The sequence below is a fragment of the Coptis chinensis genome, unplaced genomic scaffold (assembly GCF_015680905.1).
Source record: "Coptis chinensis isolate HL-2020 unplaced genomic scaffold, ASM1568090v1 utg920_pilon_pilon, whole genome shotgun sequence".
NCBI classification, from domain to species: Eukaryota; Viridiplantae; Streptophyta; class Magnoliopsida; order Ranunculales; family Ranunculaceae; genus Coptis; species Coptis chinensis.
In genome coordinates, this window is record NW_028238193.1 from 262,014 (window position 1) to 281,999 (window position 19,986).

Below are 19,986 nucleotides of genomic sequence, written 5' to 3' on the forward strand. Positions count from 1 at the left end.
TTTCTAGCCCTAGTCGCGGTCAACATATCATTTTCATGGTCAACAGGCTTATGGTCATAGCCATAGTTCATAGTTAAGGTCATGGCTCATGGTTATAGTCATGGTTCATGGTTAAGGTCATGGTTCATAGACCAGACCCAACTAACCAACCCATGGTTTAACCAACATATCATTTAATAAAACAGATCCACATAAACTAAACATCAAAGCCCAAACTAGAAACCGACCCATATCAAAACTTAACAATGCCACTCAAAATACTTAAAACCCAGCCCAACAACTCAAGGCCCAAAACCATAAATTAAACTTAAGCCCAAGATCTAAAACAAAAATCGGCCCAACACTAACAACTACATTCTGATTCACTTAAAATAAAAAGGACCCAGTCCACAAAATAAAAGAAATCAGCCCAAGCCCAACTAACTAAACTAAACAACGACCAGGTGTACAGGATCACCCTCGCTCTCATCTTCTTCCTCAACCACCGAACCAGCAAACCCTAAGCACTAACCCACCTACCGCCACCACCAATCGGCCCAAAAATCATTCGAAATTGGTTATGGTGAAAAACCCAACCACTTTAACTAATACAAAAACTCTAATTCATTAGTTCGAAAAATCCCTCCTCAACCATAGATCTTGATCTCCATTAACAACCCATTCAAGCTTCAAATGCCCGACTCGACAGTATCCACTCAACACAATACACCACCCAATCACCAACCCAACAGCCACCATATCTAGTCCAAACAACAACCCAAATCAACCCGACATACACCAACAACAGTTCAAACAAAAACCAATAAAATCGATTTACCCAAAATCAACAATTCTAATAGTAACAACTTTATATCAACAATATATAAATAATTAAAATCGATTCATATTCAAATCTTTTTAATTTATCACAGAGCTTTGTTTCAACAGTATGCAGACATTCGAGAATAAGCATAACAAAACGGAAAAATTATATTTTTTGACAGAAGTTTTAAATAGGCTATAAGCCACGAGAAAATCCAATAGTTCAGTGAATGATAAAAAAATAAATTATGCACCTTTGTTGTATTTACGAGCGACGTGAATGAATATAAACTTGAGAACGAAAAACGCCACATAACAATTGTCAGAAAGCAATCCCAATAATCTTCATTTTTCTCTTTTTCTCTCTGTGTAAAACTCTCTCTGTGTTAAAACTCTTTGTGCAAACTCCTATGTAATTTTATTTATTTATTTTTTTTCAAAACCCCCGAAAACAAGGAAGAGGGTTTATCCTCTTTACCCACGTTTCCTCTCTCCATTAATCTTTATCCTATTTTGTTTTATTTTGTTTTATTTTAATTAATTATTATTATTATTATTATTAATCATATATTATAAAAATAATAAATAAAAATAGTCGGGTGTTATAATAATATTTTTAGTTTCTACACCAAAACCATAATTTGACACATGTTACCTATCCCCATTTTCTACAGCAATTGACAAAAATACACTATTTTAATTATTTGCACCTATTGAACAACTATATTTTCTCTCCCATAATCTCTAAAACTTCATAAATTTTAAATTATAAGTAAATATTTAGTATTGCACTTTAATTCAACATTTTAAAATTCATTAAGTTATTTTGATCTCAATGTTTTACAATGCATTTTAAAATATTATAATTCACTTATAACCAATGCAACCACCTAAGCCTGAACCCTAAAAACCCTATAAACTAGACCATAAACTTAAACCCTAAACATTAAACCAACTCATTGCATTTCATAGTAGTTGGTCGGAACTACTAAATAATAAAATGCATTTTGTGTATGCACTTTAAAATGCATATCATTATGCATATACATTTTAAATTGCATTAGTATTTTAAAATAAGTTTACTACATTGGTGGTTTAAGGTTATCCAATGCCTATAATTTTTGAGACTCCAATGTTATCCATTCTCACTTCACCATATTCACCACAGCTGTAGGTAGTGAAAAATCCCTGTGCTGGTGTGACGTGATAGGATGCTCCTGTATCTATCACCCACTCTGTATCCTGACATGAGGTACTAAGATAGCACACACCACAATTTGATACAATTTCCACTAGATCGTTGACTAGTGCAATAGTATCTCTGCTTGTGTTTCCATTCCTCTGCACCATGTCTTCATGTACACAGTTATTATTCTCATCCCTCTTCGTTTCTCGCGACTTATATCCGGTGGCCTTTGGTAGCACAATAGTAATATTGCCTCTCTGCGCCTTAGGAGTTCTAGCTTCACCCCTAGATTTATACAAATCACCTCTAGAACGAGATGGTTTTCTGTATTTATCTCTCCCCCGTTTCTCTGTGACAAGGATCTCTGAGCGAGAGGAGCTTCCTTTTGAACTCATTTTAGTCTCCTCATTCAACAAAGATGTGGTAGCCATCTCCATGGTGACAATTCCATCCTTGGCTGCTCCGTGTAGAGAGACTGCTAATGTCTCCAAACTTTCGGGTATAGAGTCTAATAGAAATAAAACCTCAACTTCATCTCCTAAATCAATCTTCATCAAATGCATCTGATTGATGGTATTCTGTAATTTGTTAAGATGCTCAGACATTGAAGAACCTTCTTGGTACTTCGTGTCGGCAAACTTCTTAACGATCATCACTTTGTTTTCGCCCGACTTCCTCTCGTAGAGGTCTTCGAGTTTCTTCCACAAACTAAAGGCTGTAGTCTCTTGAGACACGTGGTGAAAGACACTGTCGTCAATCCACTGTCGAATGTATCCAATTGCTTTTCTGTCAAGCTTTTTCCACTCAGTCTCATCAGTCTTTTCTGGTTTTACTCTCTCATTCTCAATGGATAGTGTCAAGTCCTTGCAGTATAACAAGTCTTCCATCTTAGCTTTTCATATGGTGTAGTTCTTCCTATTCAGACTAGTCATGCGAGTGTTCACGGACTTGTCCATCTCTATAAGTTATTTAAACTTAAATTTTCTCTCAGGAATTTTGTCAAACACCTTCCAGGCCAAAATTTGGATAACACCCTAAAGTTAATCTAATCGGCTCGATACCACTTTGTTGGGGTTTATACCAATCCAATCGATTCCCCCACTACACAGATAACTTGTATTTGAACACAATTCAACTCCAGACAAATTTTAAATATCAACTACAATCTATACTAAAATGCCCAACTCGCTAAACAACTATTAACAACAAATAATAATGTAAAATAGAATTAAAGCAAACCACAACACAAAGATATACCGTGGTTCGGCCAATGATGCCTACTTCTACAAGAGCTAGTCCTTTATAAAGTGAGAATGAAGATTACAATCTTTTCTTTTAGTCTCTCACCTTACTAGATCACTCTTATCTCTTTACAAGGTTGTCTCTCTGTAAATGTTATCTCTCAATTTTGATAGCTTTCAAGATTGGGTTTTCTCTGACTTCTCGTGTATTTTCTGAGTGTTAGGTTTTGCCAAAAACTCAAACTCTTATTGGAAACTCGCGGTCCCAATTTTCTTTTGAAAATAGACTTGGCGCGGGTTGCGCTGAAGTTACTGGAAGTCTTCCACGGCATGGCGCGGATCACGCCTTGGTCAAGGCCAATCTGAGTGCGGGTCGCGCTCTGACATTCCACGCAGAATGAACTTCGTTTTCTCTCCTCATGTGAGGGATAACGCCAACAAAGCGTCCTGTTTGTGGCCATGTCTTTTGACTCTTGAATTCAATATGGTCGGCCTTTAATCCACAAATCACAAGTGGTAAGTCCACCGAGTCATTGACTTTTTGCCTTCAATCTTATAAATACCAAACTTTAGTACGTTGATTTTATCAGTCTCTAAGATGCATATGAGGGGAATTACACTGAGAAAGGGGTTGATTCAATTGCTGATAGTGTTGACGGTGGTGGCAACAGTTGATGCCGCTTTGACAGCAGGTCTGTGTAAAGAAGAGAGGAGAATGTTGGTGAGTGCATGTCAACAATTGATAAATAGGAAACCACCAAGTGCATATTGCTGTCAACGTTTGAGGGTCACTCATTTTGAGTGTGTATGTCCTGTTATTACACCAAAGTTGGCACTACTAATTGATGTGAATTATGCTGTTAGAGTTCTCAGAGGTTGTGGAAGACAAGTCCCTCGCCACTACAAGTGTGGAAGTAAGTTAAACTCTCCTCTCTCTCCATCTTGTAAGCTCACACACAAAAATTAAACACTCTATCGCCTATATATGATTTCCGGTGATTTAAGATATAGTGGTCGACCTCTTGATGGTAATAATTCGGATTATTTTGTTTGCAGGTATCACAACACCTTAACCAAATAAGAGACTATCTATTGCACCGGTCTTGCTTCTGGCGAGTGTGTCAGTGTGTCAGTGTATCATGTATTTGCTATTAGTGTTTGGGCACAGATGAGTATCTGTATGTATTATGTAATCGAACAATAAAATTCAGAAGCGGTTTTCTACAATCACTGCTCAAAATAAGTAATCCGAGTATATATATATGTGTTCAAATGGTGACTTCACTGTTTTTTATCCACTCGTTCTCGTCTCCAACCCTATAAATAGGGTCAAATTTAGAACATCTAAAATTGGTCCATGATAAATGACCCAAAAATCTGAAAAAGGCTTTTTTGGTGTACTAACCTGTGTTCAGGGCTGTTTACAGGCCGGATTTTAGAATCTATTGGTCCATGATAATCACCCATGTCCAAGTCCCGTCCAAATTATATTTACATTTAGAAAGTCCAAGTCCCGGTTTAGGTCCCGTTGGACATGATCGGATTTCGGCCAGGCCTATATCCAATAAGGTTATATGGAAATTGTGTATTTTTTATTATTTTTCTAAAAAAACATGGAAATAGTGTATTTTTTTTTTATTATTTCTCCAAAAAAAAACTGAAATAAAATATAGTAAGACTCGAACCAAAGTTTTATATGTGGCACTACAACACTAATCCATCAAGCCTCTTAACATTTTATGTATATTAACATTTTATGTAGTTACAAATTTAATAATAGAGTGGCCGAAGCCGAAAACGAATCTTAACGAAGGGGGTATCTGCACAAAAAAAAGAGTTGGTTGGTTTATGCATGCAATGTCCTCACCTATTTTTCTCTCCTTCTTCTTCTTTCCTCTCCCTCTCAACCAAATCCTAAACCCTAACTCTCTCTCTCTCCCCACCTACAAACCCATCTCTCCCTCTCCCTTTTCCACCCTCCGCTCACGCCCTCACTGTTTAGCAGCTATCTAGTACTTATTTGAAAAACTAAAAAAATAATCTTAGTTTTTGGGCCGGACCATTATCGGGTCGATAGCCTTACCCGCCAACATTTAAATTCTAAGTCCTTATTTTATCGGTTCGGATTCAATCGGACATCGGGCCTGGCCCGGCCCATTGACAGCACCTAAAACTAACACCCTTCCTCAGATGACTCTGGCAAGGTGTGAGAAAATTGATAACGGAAAATACAAATTGAGGTCGTTCCTGAAATCAGTCACACATATTTTGATTTCCATGGCGTAAGAAAAAAAGCAAAACGATGGGAAAGAGAGGGCTACTCTCTTTTTCCCGTAAGATATCACGGCGCGGTCCTAAAAAATTAATAGAAATTACTAATCAGCCCCCCCCCCGCCCCGCCACCACTTATTGACAACGCCGTCGTGTCTTCCTCAACCACCACCAAAGCCAAAAAGAAAGCAAGTGGTGCCCGATTATGGATGCGGTTCAATCGACTGGGCGAGACAGAAGTGGTCGAATGTGAAAAAAGCGCCATCATCAAACGCGCTTCCATACCCGCTAGAGATTTGAGGATTCTTGGTCCTGTTTTCTCTCAATCCTCCAACATTCTTGGTAAATTTTTCTCATTTTTTTTCCCCATTAGAAAAAATAATAATAAAAAAAAAACTTATATGATAATTTTGATGCAGCTAGAGAAAAAGCAATGGTTGTAAATTTGGAGTTTATAAAGGCGATAGTGACAGCGGAAGAAGTATTGTTATTAGATCCTTTATGCCAAGAAGTTTTACCATTCGTTGATCAATTGAGGCAACAGCTTTTACATAAAAACCAGCCCAAGAATAATGAGGATTGTCAAATAGATGGGAAAGAATTTGTTTCTTCGACAGGTGGGCAATGGTTACCGGTACCTGAAGCAGCAGATGGTTTGCAATGTGAGCTACCATTTGAGTTTCAAGTACTCGAGATTGCATTAGAAGTTGTATGTACATTTTTGGATTCTAGTGTAGCTGATCTTGAGAGAGATGCTTATCCTGTATTGGATGAATTGGCTAGAAATGTTAGTACTAAAAATCTCGAACTTGTGAGGAGTCTCAAAAGCAATCTTACCCGTCTTCTGGCTCGCGTGCAAAAGGTGTGTTTATCGTACACAGTACATGGATGATGTTCTGTATATATTTACCTTTTTGTAGAGATTGCAATGTAGCATAATGGTACACAATAACAAATAATTTGTTTGCTATAACGCCATGACCATTTTATGTCTTTGTGTTCATCTAATGAAGATAGAAAGAGTAGGCTCAAGTTTTTTATATATTATGTATATGTATATATTCAATTTTCATAGACTAGTTTTTATTTTTCCTAATGCTTTGAAAATATGTTCATGCTTAGTTTAGTGAAATGTAAATAGTATTGATAGTAGTTAGACCTTGTATTGATTTATCAAAACAGTATCACAATTTTAAAGTGGTTTTTTTGGGGATGTTGATATAATTTACTTTTATATTCTAATGTAGCATTAATTTAAAAGTGTGGGGTGTACTTTTCCCTGTTTCTGCCGATTCAGCTACTTCAGAGGCTAATACATACCTTTTCTCATCAGGTTAGAGATGAAATTGAACATCTTTTAGATGACAATGAAGATATGGCACAATTATATTTGACAAGAAAGTGGATCCAAAATCAACAGTTTGAAGCGTTAATGGGACCTGCAGGTTCAAATAGTATTGTCAGTGCTGCTTCGAATCTGCGTCGTCTTAGTTCCAATATGAGTGCAAGTTTAATTGCTAGCAACCATTCAGATGACAATGATGTGGAAGATTTGGAGATGTTGCTTGAGGCATATTTTATGCAGCTGGATGGGACTCGTAACAAAATTTTGTCGGTGAGTTCTGTTTTCTGGTAATATAGTTTGACTGGTCACTGGTGTTCGAAGTTTTGTATTCTGTTTGGACGAATTATTGTTAATGTCTTCTGTAAAGTTGATTGGTTTTATTAAAAAAAATTATGTGGAGAATATAGTTGCATAAAGCGGTTAGGCAGGAAAAAAAATTGTGTATGGAGCTTCCCGCATCTGTGAAGTGTTTGTTCCAAATTTTTACTGCCACCTTTTCCCTTGTTGCTTTATCAAATATCGTTTGAGATTTCCGAATATGACTTCTCGGTTGTATTATAATTATGATAAATTGTCTCTATAATGTAATGCAATCGATTCTCTGGCACATCATGAGTGCATGGCTTCCCATGACAGCCGTGTATCTCTTTAGGTTCTCTTTTTTTTTTTTTTCCATTGGCTAAAAGTGAGTGATGAAATTGGAAGCTGAAGTTGGTGTTCTTTAGAAATCAGAGTGATCCGTGGTGATACAAGATCGACGCCTTTCTCCTAAAATGCCAATGCAGAAAACAGAGTGAAGCGGCTTGCATGCATGCTCACATAGATTGTTCCTTGCATGCTCACTTAAATTGTTAAGCCCCTGTATGCTAATATTTGACACTCTTATTCTTTTTCTTAGTGGGTAATTGGTGAAACATGTAAGCTCTGTTGGTCACATTGCTCTTGCCCCTTTCAGGAGCCATACTTTTTTTTTCTGCTAATGAAGATAGTAGGTAATAGGGGTTTTAAGCATGTTTACATGCATTCTTTGTTATCCTCACCGTGTATATTTATCACCAAGTACCTATACTATTATAATGAATTGTTGTTTTGCGAAAATATTTTCAAAGATGCATGCCTGTATCAATTTACTTTTCTATTCACTGTCAAAACGATTAATATTTGGCTTATTGAAAGTGTTGCCTTTTTGTATGTCTCAACTTGGTTTCTGGCTAAATCCCCAGGTGCGAGAGTACATTGATGACACAGAGGACTATGTTAATATTCAACTTGACAACCAGAGAAATGAACTGATTCAACTGCAGCTGACATTAACCATTGCATCATTTGCCATAGCTACCGAGACTCTTATGGCCGGAATATTTGGTATGAACATTCCTTGCGTATTGTATGAAACCAACGGTGTCTTTGGGCCCTTTGTAGGTGTCATCTCGGCCATCTGTTTCTTGCTCTTTCTGCTCCTGCTTGGCTATGCCAGATGGAAGAAGCTGTTGGGTTCGTAATTTAGATGCATAATCAGCTAAGACATTGTGTAAATCTCAAACAAAAGGCATCAACTATAATGAATGTTGTGATAACTTAGAATTGTACAGTATGGAGTTGAGGAGGCGTGTCAAAATTTTCGTTTGTTTGCTCTGCAAATGCCATTGGTTGATTGTGAAAGTTTACATGCGTTGGCTAAGAGCCATTTACATGAAAATTTTAATGGGAATCTTTATCTTGTTGTGGAGAATTGAATCGCACTAGAAGCAACCATTGTACCGTGTTTTTTCCTATACGTTACGTATACAACGAGTGAGTAAGGTGCTCACTGCTCACTGACAGCCAAGAAAAAAAAGAAAACAGAAACCCAAAAGAGCAACCTCACAGTAGCCCCTTCACTTCTATGACAGTGATCATTCCTCTTTTTCCATAATTTACTGCATAAGGTAGTAATCCCACAACTTGGAGCCAAAATTAGTCCCCCTCTTTCTCGGCCAGCTATGCAACAAAGTCTGGAGAGAATTGCTTTGTGCCATTAACAGAAACGCGCGCACTTGCAACTGGTTCTATCAAAAGTGCCCATTACTCCAAAGCAAAAGAGCAATGCAAAAATAAATGGTCAATTGTCTCATCGAGTAAATTGCAAACAGAACAAGTAGACGAAATAGTGGTGCCTCTATGAATAAGAGCATCCGCTGTCAAGGTGCGACCATGTATGGCACTCCAAAAGAAAAATATCACCTTCAAAGGAATTGGAACACTCCAAACCAGTTTGACAGGGAAGGGGGTGTGTTAAAGAAGCCTGAGTGCGAACGTTGCCAGCTAAGACTTCATAGAAAGATTTGACAGTGAAAAGGCCGATAAACTCCACAAAGCCTTATCTTCGTCAGTCGAAAGCTTAACCGTCTCAAGGGTTGATGCCAAAATAGCGTACTGCTCAAGCTCCCAGTCGTTACAATTTCTTCTCAGGGATAAATTCCAAGCCAACTGATCATTTTCTAAGAGAGGAAATTCATAGATAAAACCCCTCTTTTTTTTGGACACTTGAAACACAAGAGGAAAACTCTCAGCCAGAGGTTTGTCGTTGAGCCAAGTATCTGACCAGAACATGCATTTGTGACCATTCCCTACCTTGAACTTGATGCCTATTCGGAACTTAGAGAGAACACTAGACACGCCTTTCCATAGGCTACACCCATGTGCTTGTGTTATAGAATTTGGCCACCCTCTATGTTCATTGCACCCATATTTTGCCGTAATAACTTTCCTCCACAGCGAGCCTTCCTCAGTCAAATATCTCCAGAGCCATTTCCCATGAAGGGCTCGATTCATAGGAACTAGTCTCAATGCTACTATTATCTTTCAAAGGAGGAATTATAAACATACTATTGGTATACACCCGTAGTTCTATATGTATGTTCTTAAAGGTTTACGGTGTGTTCTGTTATAGATAAAACAGTAATCTAGCTCATGTACGTTATGATATCACTCCTGCGCCTGTATAGTTTTAGGTTATACCAATAGTTTTAACCTGCTAGGAACTTCTTTAGTGAAAGTTGAAATGACCTGAATGTTAGGAATATCATGCTCCCAGAGAAAAGAAATGTTTTAAAAGAGATGCCAAAACTTAAAAACAATTTAGCATCTAGAGAACAACCTTTCAATAATGTTCATTAATCATGCATCCATATTTTATCAATCTATCTATTTAAGTTTCTTATCACTAGGGAACCTTACATAAGTTTATAAATATAAATGTTCCCTAATGATATGATATATATATGCATATAATTTACCATCCAATCACATGAACTATTTTTCTATTTATCCATTAAGTATTTTTCTTAGTAAATTGATTTGCATGTTATACCGAATTCAAGTATATTACTTTATCGACTTACCTAAAAGAAATCGGATCTACGGTACTCCCCTCTCTCCATGCGACAGAAGAATATAGTCCAATGAGATTTATTTATTGTTTGTCTATCTAAGACTATTTGGATGGTTTATGGATTTGCGACCAGGTTTTGAGCGTCTACCTGATATTGAACATATTCCTTGTACATAAATCAACTTGTGTGTCTAGTAGTATGTTTTGTCAAGATTAATGAAATAAATATACCACTTTTAACGCTATTTCCAAGGATTGTATTGGTCTATTGGATTAAAACCCTGTTAATTTTGTGCTAATATGGAATCCAGATCACCTACGTCAAGGATAAAAAAAGTAGATAGCGTGTCTAATGTTATGTCTTTCATATGATACTTCAAAAACAAGTTCACCTTTTCGGGGAAAAGATGAACATAATATGCTGTTGTCTTTTATAAAAGCAGAGACGCGCGTGTAGTTGTGTACTATGAAAGTTTTGTGTAAAGCGGTGGAGTTTATACTCTACTTCGCAATGCATCTTGGAAGGTGCATGCTTAAAGCCAATACCCGTCCCAACTCTTGTATTTTGGTCAGAGCCAACGATGTTTGAAATGTAGGTCAGTTTGGGATTGGAACCATGCTTGTGTGCATACTGCGCATAGTAACTAACTGAGAGCACCACCTATGGAGCGAATGAGACCAATTCAATAACCATGGCAGTAGAGTTGGACTAGCTTAAACTGTTGGTGATAGATGAGGACGGAAAACTTAACAACGAAGAAAATGCGAAACACTTTAAAATGTATGTCGAAGAAGTGACTAAGGAACTCCTTTGCCAAGATTAATCTATAGTTAAATTGGTGAACCTTTTCTTTTGAAAAAAAAAAAAAATAAAAAGAAATGATCGAGAATCTAAACTTTACATAGTTAAAGGTAACAGTTCCACGTGGATGTGTTCCCTGAATTTGTCCACGTGTAACTCGTTGAAATCTTAGTGGAATCAGTGACAGGGAAGGTTGAAAGGATCTGAATGAGGGTTTCCATTGAATGGCATTTGTTTTGTAAGATTCTCCAACTTTGCGGCTTTAAAAGCATGTAATTTTGGGCTTTTGTTACTCCACCTGTCCACAATTCAACCCATACCCTTCATGGTTCATACTTGCTATGAACATCACATCTGAATATATAGTTGAGTGCTCGTACTTTTGAAATGCAAACTCCTGGTCGAATTTTCACATGAAAGTTCCTTTTAGAGACAATAGTGATATGCAGACACCCTTATGTGTTATGTGTATGTTATCTTGGGTATTAATTTTGTTTACGTCAATATATTTCTGGCAATAATGAAGTTAATAATAATATTCCATAGGGCAGTCTTAGCACTGACAGAGAGGAATAACATTGCCATTCAGCCATTAGAGCAAGCGCCATTAGAGTGCCCACCAAAAGTAGGGTAGTCTCATTTTTTGTAGGGACTTGATCTCTTGATGGCAGGAGAGTGTTTCCTACCAAGTGCTCAGGAGCTAAGTTGCGGATAGAGTTTTATACATATTTCTTTCAGTTCTTTGAAGCACATTGCGCATAAACATAGGGGGTGACCTTGAAGGCTAGAAATGAGGATTTTGATCTGCATTCAAACTTAAAAGCAGCTTTTATGACTTCAACTATGACTTGTGGTGGGACCTAGAATAGGATATATATTTTGTCAAACAAAACAAAGAAGAAAGTGAGAAGAGTGAAGACCACAACCAATACGAAGTGAGGAATAAAAGGGAACCAAATGTGGGCAGCTCATTGGGTTGTGAAGGGATACATGGGATGCACATGAAAAAGGCATTACAATCTGACTAAGCACAAAATGATCCCACAGACAATATATTCTTCTACCTCTACGAGAGATGGAGAAGTGGAATTGAAGAGAATCTATTCATTCCTTTTAACATATAAACCTCTCCACACTTATCTAGTTTGGAGTTTTAAGTTTGTGAGAAGTTGTGAGAGAAAGTAGCTCTGCATATCAACCTCGAAGCTAGTTCAAACTAGTGGGAGGTTGTGTGCAAGGAAGTCCATCACCAGCTAAATCATACCAAGTGCTTTGGATATATATGGCTAGAGGCAAGGTTCAGATGAAGAGAATTGACAACCAGGTACACCGACAGGTGACCTTCTGCAAGCGCCGAGCTGGGCTTCTTAAGAAGGCTAAGGAGTTGTCCATCCTTTGTGATGCTGATATTGGGGTTATAATTTTCTCCAATCATGGAAAGCTTTATGAACTTTCCACCAAAGGGTCTGACTCTATCCTCTTTCTCTTTCTCTGCCTCTTATATTGTCTTTGCTTGATGGTAGAAGCTAGTCCAATGTATATATGATTATATGGTGAGTTTATGTTATGGTTGTTTTGTTGATCATCAAAGAACCATTGAAGAGCTGATTGAAAGGTACATGCTGCAAACTGCAAAAGGTGTTCAAGTTTCAGAAGAGGAAACTAATCAGCCTATGGTATGTACTGATCTCCTAATACCTCGTAAACATTTGCAAATTATTCTATCTTGGGGATAGACTTCCTTCTTTTCTGAAAGATATTGTTACATCTTACATGCATCTATTGTTCCTATATGATGCTGATATAGATGTATGCGTTGCTTATTAGTTGAATGTTTGTGAACTACCATAAAAAAAATGTTTGTGAACTTTGGTTCTTAGGAAGTTAGGATGAGAAAAGGTGAACATATATTACTTCTCCAACAAAAAAGCCCCCTAGCAATCATGCATACTGTGGAATGAAACAATCTTGGAAGCCCTTATTCAGCAAAATTATATTGTGAATTACTAGGGAGCATGCTTTCAGTATTATAACAATATGTGTTTTCCCCACTACTAGGAAGCAGAAGAGGAGATAGCTATGCTGAAACAAGAAATTCAGCTACTTCAGAAAGGTCTCGGGTATATATTATATTTTTGATGATGTACTACTAGCTGTACAATTGTATAAACTAATTAATTCTGCTTATAACTGAAGATTAGGTAAATAAGGGTTCTCATATAGACAGGGCCGCCCTCTGAACTTTGATGGGCCCTAGGCGAGTTTCTTTAACGGGGGCAATATATTTTTTTCTATAAGGTATTTTACACAAATGGTCGTTGGGCCCAATGTTTGAATGTCTGTTGCAATTACTGAACTGGACTAAAATCTACTTGTAATCTAGTTGGTGTTAGGTTAAATGGGAGTCTTAATTTTGACCAAACAATTGGGGCCTAGGCGGCTGCTTAGTTTGCCTGCCATGCATATAGACACCATTGATTTTACCAAGGCCACCACACACTAACCACAAAACAAACGGGTCCTAGAATTAGAAATAAAAGAAATAATCTTTTAAAATAATTTATTAATAATCAAAACACAAATTTCTTTTACGAAATCTTATAATATTCAAAATCAAACAAGAAAAATTTATAAAATTTATCACTTATTGAAGATACTAATTAATTTATTAAAAAAATAATTGAATTATAAAATTTATCAAAATTGCCCACAATTGATAATGTGAAGGAATGGTTAGTAGCATGGCTGAGGCTGAGAAGTAGGGGGTTTGGGGCGAAAATATGGAAATTGGTGCCCTATGTTGTGATTTGGGCTATATGCAAGGCTAGAAACAATCACATTTTCAGGAGGACACCACCAGACGTAGCACGTACTTGTATCGAAGTTAAGACATTATTCTTGTGGTATTGGACACTTGGTTTAATGGAAAGAACAAACTATAACTTCAAGGACATTGTTATACATTGGCATGATATCATCGTTGAGGCAAGGAGCTAAGGGGATTAGTACTTTAGGGGAGTAGTTTGGGGTGTTTTTTTTCTTCTGTATATGTTTTGGTTATTTGTTTCTGTCAGAGCTTGCAGGTCTTGTAAGTGAGGTCCTCTCTTACTAGTCTGCCCTTTCAGCTTTCCTTTTTTGTTTTTTTGCACGCAAGTAGAGATATTTTATTAATCTAATAAAGAATGTTACATCGAGAGCAGAGAGCTTACATCCAAAATAAGGTGAAAATAGTACTTCCAAGTTTAGTTAAACCGGTAGTAAGTCCTGTAAGGACTTTCTAGGCTAGTGACATAACTTGGTCTGGTAGAGCTCCACCACCTCACCTTGGTTCAGAGTTGATCCCATCTTGGCAACTGCATCAACACCAAAATTTGCTTATCGGTAGGTATGTGACAACAGTCTCCAGCTGGCCTTTTTGTATCTTTGATACATTTAATAAAAGTAACTTGGCTTATTAAAAAAAAAACTATTAAAATTTAGAGGAACCCCAACACGAAAACAAATAAGTCTCATAATAATTTACGAATCAAATCCATAATCTTTTCTCCACATTATCACAATTGAAATTAAAACAAAACTTAATAAAATTATTCAATCACGCATTTGAATATACCAATTCATTCAATTTTATGGGAAATGACTGAAATTTTGAATTTGTCAATATTGAAAAAGTGTGTTGATTTAATTGAATGCAAGATAAAACCAACCCAATCAAAATTAAACAAATTTAATGTATATATTAAGTGGTGCTTATTTAATTTTCATGTGTTGCCTATTTGGTTTTGTTTTAGGTGTGGGCAGCCCTTGGTAAAATATGTGGTTCTTTTATAAATAAATAAATATACAATAGGATAAATAGAGGGTGTCTGACAATTAAGGTAGGCACTGTGCACCGGTATGTTTAGGGAGAATGAAGTAAAGATATATAATATTTTTAGAGGTAATTGATATACCATGTTCCCAGGTGTACTTTTGGAGGGGGGTCAGGAACTATGACATTGAATGAGTTAAATCTTTTAGAGAAGCATCTTGAGACTTGGATTCATAACATCCGATCAACAAAGGTATTAACATTGTTATGCACATGTTTATTTTCATTGCCATTTATTTTAATTTTGTTACATAGTATGAGGGGGATATGATGGTTATATGAACTCCACCTTATAGTGACTCTAAAATTACTCCACTCCTAAAAGTGAACTTACAAGATGAATTGAGAGCTAATTCTTAGTAGAGATATACATTACATGATGGAGAACACCCCATAAAAAATGAGCTCAATTGAATATGTTTAACCTTGTTAAAAGTTGTTATGAAATTAAAAAAAGTTAGGCCGTTAGATAATTTCATAACATTCTAAACGATTTTTTTGACGAGGTTGCAATCTTCAAATAAAGTGATTTTTTGTGAGGATGATTTTTATTGTGTGGAGAATATCTCCACAAAAAGTCAGTTTTTAATTCATTATACTTAGTGGTGGAGTCATTTTGGAGTCACTATAAGATAGAATTCATATAACCATCCCCTAGTATGAGTTAGACTTTGGGATCATATATGTACGCAACTTTCTATTGACAGATGGAGATGATGTCTCAAGAAATACAATTGTTGAAGAATAAGGTTAGTTCAAAACTTCAAATCCCATTGTGCTTTTACCTAATTCAAGGCATGCTATATGTTAATTATGGATCAAGAAAATTTTCTATCTTATATGCTACAATTGGGAAGTTGAGTTACATTACTTGCTAAAAATAGATCAGTGGTTTGTGTTTTGTATGTATCTATCTCTCAAACAAAACATCTCTATTAGTAGCATCTCTTATAATCAATGTGGCCTTTAAATTCATCTGGGTATTTTTCTTACGCATAATACTCATAAATGAATAATTAAATCAAAACACCCATATACTACTTAGAAAGACTGCTTTGCCTTTTTAAGCCTTTGTAAATTCTCGGTTCCCATATTTCCCTTAAAATGAAGTATTGGCTAATACTTTAAATATGAGTAATTGGTCGTTTCAATGTGTTAGTGAATTAAAATACCAAACTCACACATCAATTTTAATTGTACGCCACCATAAATGACATTTAATTAGGAATTTAATTACCAATTTAATTTGACTGTTTAGAAAAATATGAAAAGAAAAGAGAGAGAGTACGACGGGAACTCTCCGTTGTCGAAAACTGAAAAGTCCCAAAATTAACCAACAAAGGTTTTTTTTCATCTTTATCTCATCGTTGCAATCATCAATTTTCTTATTTTTTTCACAACATCTTAATTCTGCTTCAACACCAACAACAACTATTCTTTTTCCTACTGGCGTTTATGAATTGCTTGAGTGTCCTGTTTGTACCAATTACATATATCCTCCTATTCAAACTTTTTGCTTTGTTTCTAGTAACAATAATTACTACGTAATTATCTACAACGAATAGTCATATGCTTAATAAAACATTTACCGTAATGGGCTAAATATGTCAGTTTATGGGTACAACATGGTACAACGAAAAATGTTATGTGCCCATAAAAATATAATGCTATCGAACAAGGGTTCAATTAGATGGGGTTAATTTGCATACGAGCGATAATAGATTCCCCAACAGTCATTACAAGTTTACAACATGTTAACATGCATGGTGTGACTTTTTAATGCAATCTTGTTTTGGTTTTGAAGGAGGGCATACTGAAAGCTGCAAATGAGTACCTTAATGAGAAGGTAATGAAAAATTACAATATTTAGCTTTTAGAGAACGCACCTTAGTATATCACTCATGCAGACATTGTTTCATGACATTGTTTTTTAACTTCACGTTTAGTAACAGTACTTAATGAAATCCTAGCCATGTAATATCCAAGAATATATTCCAAAATTAGCCTATGATACGATTTTAGGTGAAAGTAGATGACTACATTAGTCAAGAATGATACATGTATGGTGTGTTTTAAATGGAAAAAAAAAAGAGTTACAGTTTGTATTTTAGGTCTTTGGAATGGATTTTCAGGAGCTACTACACTTAAGCTATTAAACTTGCTTGTAGTAGGTTGTCGCTGTGTCTTCTGTTTCTGTCAGGAAGAGTGGTTTGCCATGCCACCAAACTTTAGTCCTTGTTGTCAGCATCCTTGTCGAGCACTTGTCTCGGTTGAGAAATCAATCTCCTTCTCAGTATGAGTGATGTTCAACCATTCCACTTTAACTCTTTGTTTTGTGCCATGCACTGTTTCCCCAGTGGATTTCATCCAACTAAAAGGCATTAATTGCCACTTTTGATTGGGATTCAATCCATATATTCATCCATCCCATACTGGTGGCTTGTATAGCTCTCTCAAGAATAGCTTGCCAATTAGCATTATGGGTTGTATCGACATCCATTCCTCCAGCCCCAACACCATTAACCCTCCTAGTATGATCTCTGCAGACAAATCCCCATTCTGCAATGCCAGGACTATCTCTTGTGCTTCTAGCTACATTAGCCTTTAACACTCCAATGGGTGGTATAAGCCAATAACACTTTAGAGTCAAATGAATAGATGGGTGCTAACTTTGAATTAGGTTATTCCTTTTATCTTTTTGCAAAATTGATGCCTTTTCGAACTGCTTGACAAATAGATGGGAAGTTAGGTTTCCCCTCTTCATAAATCATTTTGTTCCTATTTCTCCAGATAGCCAATAGACATGAGATAGCAGTTGCTCCCCAAAGAGCTTTAGCTTGTGAATCAAGGTTAGACCCAACCTTTACAAGCTCAATGTGACTACATGGAATCTGTTGCATCACAAATGTATTTGTAGCATAATTCCAACATTGCCCAGCAAAGCCATACTCATAGAAAATGTGTGACTGAGTATCCGTGCTGTCCTTACATGTTATACATCTTGAGGCTAATATGAATTTCATGTTTTGCATTATCATTTGTATTAATTGCACCTGACAGAATATTCCATTTTGTATCCAATTGACACGATTCTTGGATGAAGTTTTGCTTCCCAAAGAAACTCGTTGCTTCCCAATAAGGCTTATCCCCTTTATTTCTTATTTCCTCGTGAGTTGAAGCAACCGAGATGTTTCTAGTTGGTGTGTGCATCCAAACTAACTCATCCTCACATTTTTCATTGGCCGGGCTGTTGAAGCTATGAGATCTCAACTCCAAGTATACCCAAGATATCGGTGAGAGTGGGGAAAGTTCCATCTATTATGCTCCATGTAGTCACTCAAAGTGGCATTATATTCTTGCCAAAAACTTATTTCCATTGGCAGGGGTGGATCCAGGGGGTGGGGGTGTGTTGCAGCTGCAGCACACCCAACTTTTCCGTAAAAAATATATATATATACTAATTATAATAGTGTATAATTTATCCCAAAAAAAATATATTTATAGTGTATGTTAGTTATAGCAGGCCCCTTGAGTGGCAATCCTGGATCTGCTCCTGTCCATTGGCAAAAGCTCCATAATAGTTTTTGTACCAATCCGATTGTCCCTCCAAATATTGATACTTTTGTATATTCTGTATTGACGTAGTGTGATATAATTTGGTAAGTTAATTTAAACTCAAAATACAATATTAATTCGAATGATATGTATATTTTAAAATTTATAGGGGGAAAGTAAACAATAAATAATAATATAGTAATCAGTAATGTGGTCGCCTCGTATATACATAATTACATACTAGTGTTATAATATGACTGCTTTTCTAAATATTGATATTTTTGGTGGCGAGGTTGAAAAATTGGCTCTAGATGAGGTAAAAATGTAAAATGGCTATTCGGCCAATTTCTAACAGAGATTAATAACTCTTCTTCTCATGCAGATGGAGGAACAATTTGCAATTTTCGATGTCCCTCCAAATATAACAGAAATTCCATACCAACTAACTATACCAAATGGACTTTTCAATTTCTAGAAGGCAGGTTTACATAGGTTGCTAATCGTAGTGATCTTGGAATGTAGAGTGAAGACCGGATATGCAGATTTATGCAGTTAATTTGTGTTTACGAAGTGTTTTATGTATAGGTAATGTCCCATTTAATGATGGCTGTTTGATTATAAAATATTTGAACCTTGTAATCGAGTCTGGTACTCTGCTTGTAATAATATTTGTGCTACTTAAGATTGATGGTGGGTGTTAAATTGTTCATTTTAAGAATAAACATTTTGTTGAATAACATTAGGTGGTTTCTACTATTCAGATCCCATGCATTAACATTTCCTTGCGATGAATAATTGTTGGATTGAATATTTCTGTTTCGGTCGATATATCGGAGGGTCAAAAACTGATATATATCGAATCTTATGTATATAGGATGATATATATATTTTTTGTTGATAAGTCAATTTTTTTTGGGTATGTCCATATATTTGAAATATCGCCGATTTGGAAATATAAGATATTTTAATAATAAAAAAAAATGTCAAAGATGGTCAAATATCGATCAAAGTCAACAATATACATCGGATATATCAGTCGATATATGTTGATATCTCAAAAACCCAATATATATTGGTTTGAAATTGTATCAATATATCTATCCGATATATCTTAATATCTCCATATCGGATACCTCAAAAACCGATATGTCGATTGATATTTTCGGCCTTTGGTGATATTAGTGATAGTATAGTTGCTTTTCCTTTCTTTCTATTTTCGATTTTGGGAGGTAATCTGGCCCATACCGCCATACCCAAGAAGTTTGAAACTAACGAAATTTCAACAAACCAAAAAGTGTAAAATTACACTGAAACTGGAAGTATTCTGTAGTTTTCAATACTTTTCAGTAGGGGTGTAAAAAAGGCTCTCAATCCCTCAGCTCGCTCAGCTCGACCCGGCCCATGGGCCGAAAATGCCTTCATATTTAAGCCCTCATGCAATTTGAAGGCTGGCCTGGCTTGACCTTCATGTTTTGAGGGGTAAGTAAGGGCCTAGATGTGAAAGCATGTGGGCTGCCCTCAGCCCGACACTCAAAAGCCCT

The 19,986-nt window shown here is 36.2% G+C and overlaps 2 protein-coding genes and 1 long non-coding RNA gene across 5 annotated transcripts; all 3 read left to right on the forward strand.

The window, feature by feature from the left end:
* The first annotated feature begins 3,661 nt into the window (after positions 1-3,661).
* Positions 3,662-4,455, forward strand: LOC147472665 (uncharacterized). Its single transcript, XR_015210732.1, has 2 exons — positions 3,662-4,142; positions 4,285-4,455. It is a non-coding gene; the product is annotated as an uncharacterized LOC147472665 (long non-coding RNA).
* Positions 4,456-5,349: 894 nt separating this feature from the next.
* LOC147472666 (magnesium transporter MRS2-4-like) lies at positions 5,350-8,576 on the forward strand. The gene is made up of 4 exons (XM_086588444.1): positions 5,350-5,841; positions 5,919-6,361; positions 6,833-7,114; positions 8,068-8,576. Exons 1-4 carry the CDS (start codon positions 5,709-5,711, stop codon positions 8,344-8,346), a joined length of 1,137 nt encoding a protein of 378 aa, XP_086444570.1. The 5' UTR covers positions 5,350-5,708; the 3' UTR covers positions 8,347-8,576.
* Positions 8,577-11,992: 3,416 nt separating this feature from the next.
* On the forward strand, positions 11,993-19,131 carry AGL12 (AGAMOUS-like 12). Of its 3 annotated transcripts, XM_086588448.1 has the most exons (8): positions 12,035-12,483; positions 12,611-12,695; positions 13,078-13,139; positions 14,984-15,083; positions 15,598-15,639; positions 16,695-16,736; positions 17,681-17,739; positions 18,828-19,131. In XM_086588448.1, exons 1-8 carry the CDS (start codon positions 12,302-12,304, stop codon positions 18,868-18,870), a joined length of 615 nt encoding a protein of 204 aa, XP_086444574.1. In that variant the 5' UTR covers positions 12,035-12,301; the 3' UTR covers positions 18,871-19,131. The 3 variants fall into 3 exon arrangements, with proteins under 3 accessions (XP_086444575.1, XP_086444574.1, XP_086444576.1); XM_086588449.1 differs by lacking the exon at positions 17,681-17,739 and having other exon boundaries at positions 11,993-12,483; XM_086588450.1 differs by lacking the exons at positions 16,695-16,736; positions 17,681-17,739 and having other exon boundaries at positions 12,100-12,483.
* The last annotated feature ends 855 nt before the right edge of the window (positions 19,132-19,986 follow it).